Below are 3,872 nucleotides of genomic sequence, written 5' to 3'. Positions count from 1 at the left end.
TTAGGTCTCTACGTCCATCCCATGGGGAATGGGAGCAGTAACAAAGGTGTTGCGTTTATATTTTTGTTGAGTGTAGCTTGCCACCACCAGTGTGTGAATGTGTGTGGGAATGGGTGGATGACTGGATGTGTAAAGCGCTTTAGGGTCCTTAGGGACTAGTAAAGCGCTATACAAATATAGGCCATTACTAATAAACACACACACAAAGTAACTCCACCAGAGTGCCTATTTCAGGTCACTTTTGCCGGTGCAAGCCCGGGTAAAGGAGCAGGGTTGGAATTGTGACATTAAAAAACAATAATTGCTAAAAGAAATTTAATTTATAGTTCTAAATAAATTCTAAATGCATTTAAGATGTTTTTTTTTTTTTTTACTCACTTTATGTGTCTTCCACAATGTTATTTCTCTCTCCAACAACTTAGGTTACAATTACATTAGCATGACCAATTATGCAAATTAGGCGATGACATCATTTAGCGACTTCTAGCGATTTTTAGGACAGCCAATAGCGATTTTCCTAACTGAGGAGCTGGCAACACTGGAGCACTCAAAGTGCTTTACACAACTTGTGCATTCACACCCAGTCGCACAAGCACATTCAACACACCCGTTCATTCTCCGATGGATGCATCGGAGAGTAATTTGGGGTTAGTATCTTGCCCAAGGATATTTGGCATGCAGACTAGGGGAAGCCAGGAATCGAACCTCTAACCTTCCGATCAGTAGATGACCTGCTCTAACATTGTTGCAACACATTTAAATAACCCCCCTGACTGTACTGCCACAGAGTCAATATTTCTGTTAAGTACAATTACAACACATAAGTAAACAATTGAGCAATACTTCACCTAAACTGGGCTGAGTCTCGAATGTCCAGAACACACTTCAGAGTCTGAAGCCACACTATCAGCAGATGAGCCATGATGGAGTTTGTTCACGTTGCTGTAGCTGTGCTCGGTCTTCTGTCTCTTGGACACTCAGCTCCTGTGACAAGCTGTGAGAATCTAATCCAGCCTCTTGAAATCTACAGAAGTCAGGTCAGACTCTCTCTTACATCATTTCTCACTTGTTTATTTGTTTTTTTATTTTCGATATGAAATGTTTGTTGTCTTATACAGCTAATACCATCTGTTTCAGCTGCTGGGCAAATGGGTACTACAAGGAGAGAGCACAAGCATACCTGGATCCAAAATTCTGGTACAGATGGTTATGGAAAATGCCTGGATGAAGATCACCGCTGCCAGTGAAGCCGATACATTTAACAACCTCCAAATTCAAAAAATGTAATAAAAAGGATGTTTTTCCTGAACTGACCCTGTTTTCAAATAATATTAATGTAAAAATCTCAATAATTGTATCTTCTAAAAGGATGGGCAAGTGCTTCACACGGAAAACCAACATGACTTTGGTTAACAACACTCTCACTGTGGGTGAGTATTACTGAGGGAACAAACATTTGATTTAGACTTTGTGCCTAGCATTGCCATAACACTTTCAGTATATATCGATTGGTGTGTATTTGCACACTGCAGCTTTACCCTTACCAATGCTAAAAGAATATGAAGTATGGCCATCATCTGTCATCTGTCCACAGAGCTCCCTTTCCAAAATTCTGCTGTCCTGCTGAATACTGGCTGCCCTGACTGCCTTGTTATCTTCGCAAATAACACCGTTGGAAGAACCACAGTTAAAGATCTCCAGCTCCTGAGTAAAAACAATGACACACCTAAATAATGTAATGTCAAAGTACTTATTTTAAGTATTTTTTATGAGACGCCGGCCACTAATTTCCAAAATAAAACAATGACTAATAATTGAACAGTGGTTTCCACTGTGCTACGGCTTAATAAATCGGAACACTGCCCTTTGAAATACCAGTTACAAATAACACTTGCCAGTTAAAGGCATATTTAGAAATATTTCTTTTAAAAAAAAAGAATAAAACATCTAAAAACATGCAGTGCTGTGAGAATGTATTTGCACCCTTCCTGGTTTCTCTCTATTTTACATATTAGTCACACTTAGATATTTCAGATCATCAAATACAATTTTAGATTAGACAAAAATAACCCAAGCAAATAGAAAACACAGTTCTTAAAGGAATATTTCCTTTACATGGCACTGTGTGAAAAGGAAATTGTCCCTAAACCTAATAATTGGTTATCAAGAACTGAAATCAAGCATTTGCAATCATTAGCAATGAGTCTTTCACATCGCTGTGGAAGAATTTTTCAAAACTCTACTATGTAGAGTCCGTTCAATTCAGCCGCACTGGATTGGATTTTCAAGCATGAACAGATTTTGAAAGCCATTCAGAGGTGGCCTTGCTCATGTGCTCATGGCCACAAATTCTCCTTCAATATCATGGTTCCTTCAATTGCAGCAAGTGGTCCAGGTCCTGAAATAGCAGCAGCAGTTGTTTCTTTGTGTTTTAATCTCTTTACTTACTTGGTGCCGTGCTAACACTTTTTCTGTCTCTCAGGTAGGAGAACTAAAGTGTCTGCTGCTGAGCTGGAAGAGTTTACAAAGCAGGCAGAGTGTCTGAACCTACAACCACCTGCTATCATGGACTTAGAAAAGGGTATGAACTTCTACTTAATATGAAAGTCTTAAAGCCACGTCTGTATGTGCCCTGAAAAATAAACAAAACGCAATAGACAGTAGCAGATTACAATTTTTCAAATGAGTTCAGTTACACAAAGAAACTGCAGCTGAACTAAATGTTACACCTTCAGTTTAATGTTGTCATTATTTGTATACCACCATGGTTTGAACAACTGTAGATTCAATTAATTTCTCCTCTCATAAATTAAAGGCATTCACAAATGTCATCTTCACAGGTTTGTGCCCAGATCCATCTCTTACCCCAGAAACAAATTTCACTGATGTAACCACACACACCATAAGCTCTGATGAGCGCAGCCTTCTAGAAGAACTTCTCAGTAGTGAAGATGGAGTGAAGACCCTTTTCGATATGATCCAAAGTATGGCTTCAGTCAAGCAAGACTGACGGCTATGCCTGTGAAGAATATTGCCACTTAAAATAAAGATGCGTGACTGTTTTTTCCTCTGTGGCAATTTGTTCTGTGTCATCAGTGTAATTTAGATTTAGTTTCATTGAACTGACATAAAAATGACAATGTGAACCTGCTTTAAGAAGAAAAGATTACTTAGTTTTGTCACTTTAATGCACCATGTACTAAAAACAATCAACAAACCATGATAAAGTTTGTTCATGTTGCTCCGGTTGGGCTCAGTCTGCTGATGGTTGGACAAAGCATTATGGACACTGTAAAACTATAAAGTCCAGCTCTTGTGACTACTAATCATCTTGTTTGATCCTTTTTACACTCAACAAAAATATAAACGCAACACCTTTGTTACTGCTCCCATTCCCCATGGGATGGACGTAGAGACCTAAAATTCATTCCAGATACACAATATAACCATCCCTCCCAAACAGTGGTCACAAATCAGTCCAAATGTGTGGTAGTGGGCACATCTGCTATATTGAGATAATCCATCCCACCTCACAGGTGTGCCACATCAGGATGCTGATCTGACATCATGAGTAGTGCACAGGTGTACCTCAGACTGCCCACAACAAAAGGCCACCCTGGAATGTGCAGTTTTTTGCACTATTGGGGGTCTGGGGACCCAGAACTGGTCAGTATCTGGTGTGACCACCATTTGCCTCATGCAGTGCAACACATCGTCGCATGGAGTCTATCAGATTGTCAATTGTGGCCTGTGGAATGTTGGTCCACTCCACTTCAATGGCTGTGCGAGGTTGTTGGATATTCGTGGGAACTGGTACACGCTGTTGTATACGCCGGTCAAGCACATCCCGAACATGCTCAATGGGTGACATG

At 39.9% G+C, this 3,872-nt stretch overlaps 1 protein-coding gene across 1 annotated transcript; it reads left to right on the top strand.

Annotated features, from left to right (window-relative positions):
* Window positions 1–3,417, top strand: LOC308395615 (uncharacterized protein). The gene is made up of 4 exons (XM_080880532.1): window positions 1–1,430; window positions 1,595–1,708; window positions 2,483–2,581; window positions 2,841–3,417. Exons 1-4 carry the CDS (start codon window positions 1,370–1,372, stop codon window positions 3,008–3,010), a joined length of 444 nt encoding a protein of 147 aa, XP_080736658.1. The 5' UTR covers window positions 1–1,369; the 3' UTR covers window positions 3,011–3,417.
* The last annotated feature ends 455 nt before the right edge of the window (window positions 3,418–3,872 follow it).

This window comes from Rhamphochromis sp. 'chilingali', assembly GCF_963969265.1.
Source record: "Rhamphochromis sp. 'chilingali' genome assembly, chromosome: 4".
Lineage (NCBI taxonomy): Eukaryota > Metazoa > Chordata > Actinopteri > Cichliformes > Cichlidae > Rhamphochromis > Rhamphochromis sp. 'chilingali'.
Note: the sequence above shows the minus strand (reverse complement) of the source record. Positions and strands in the feature narration are given on the sequence as shown.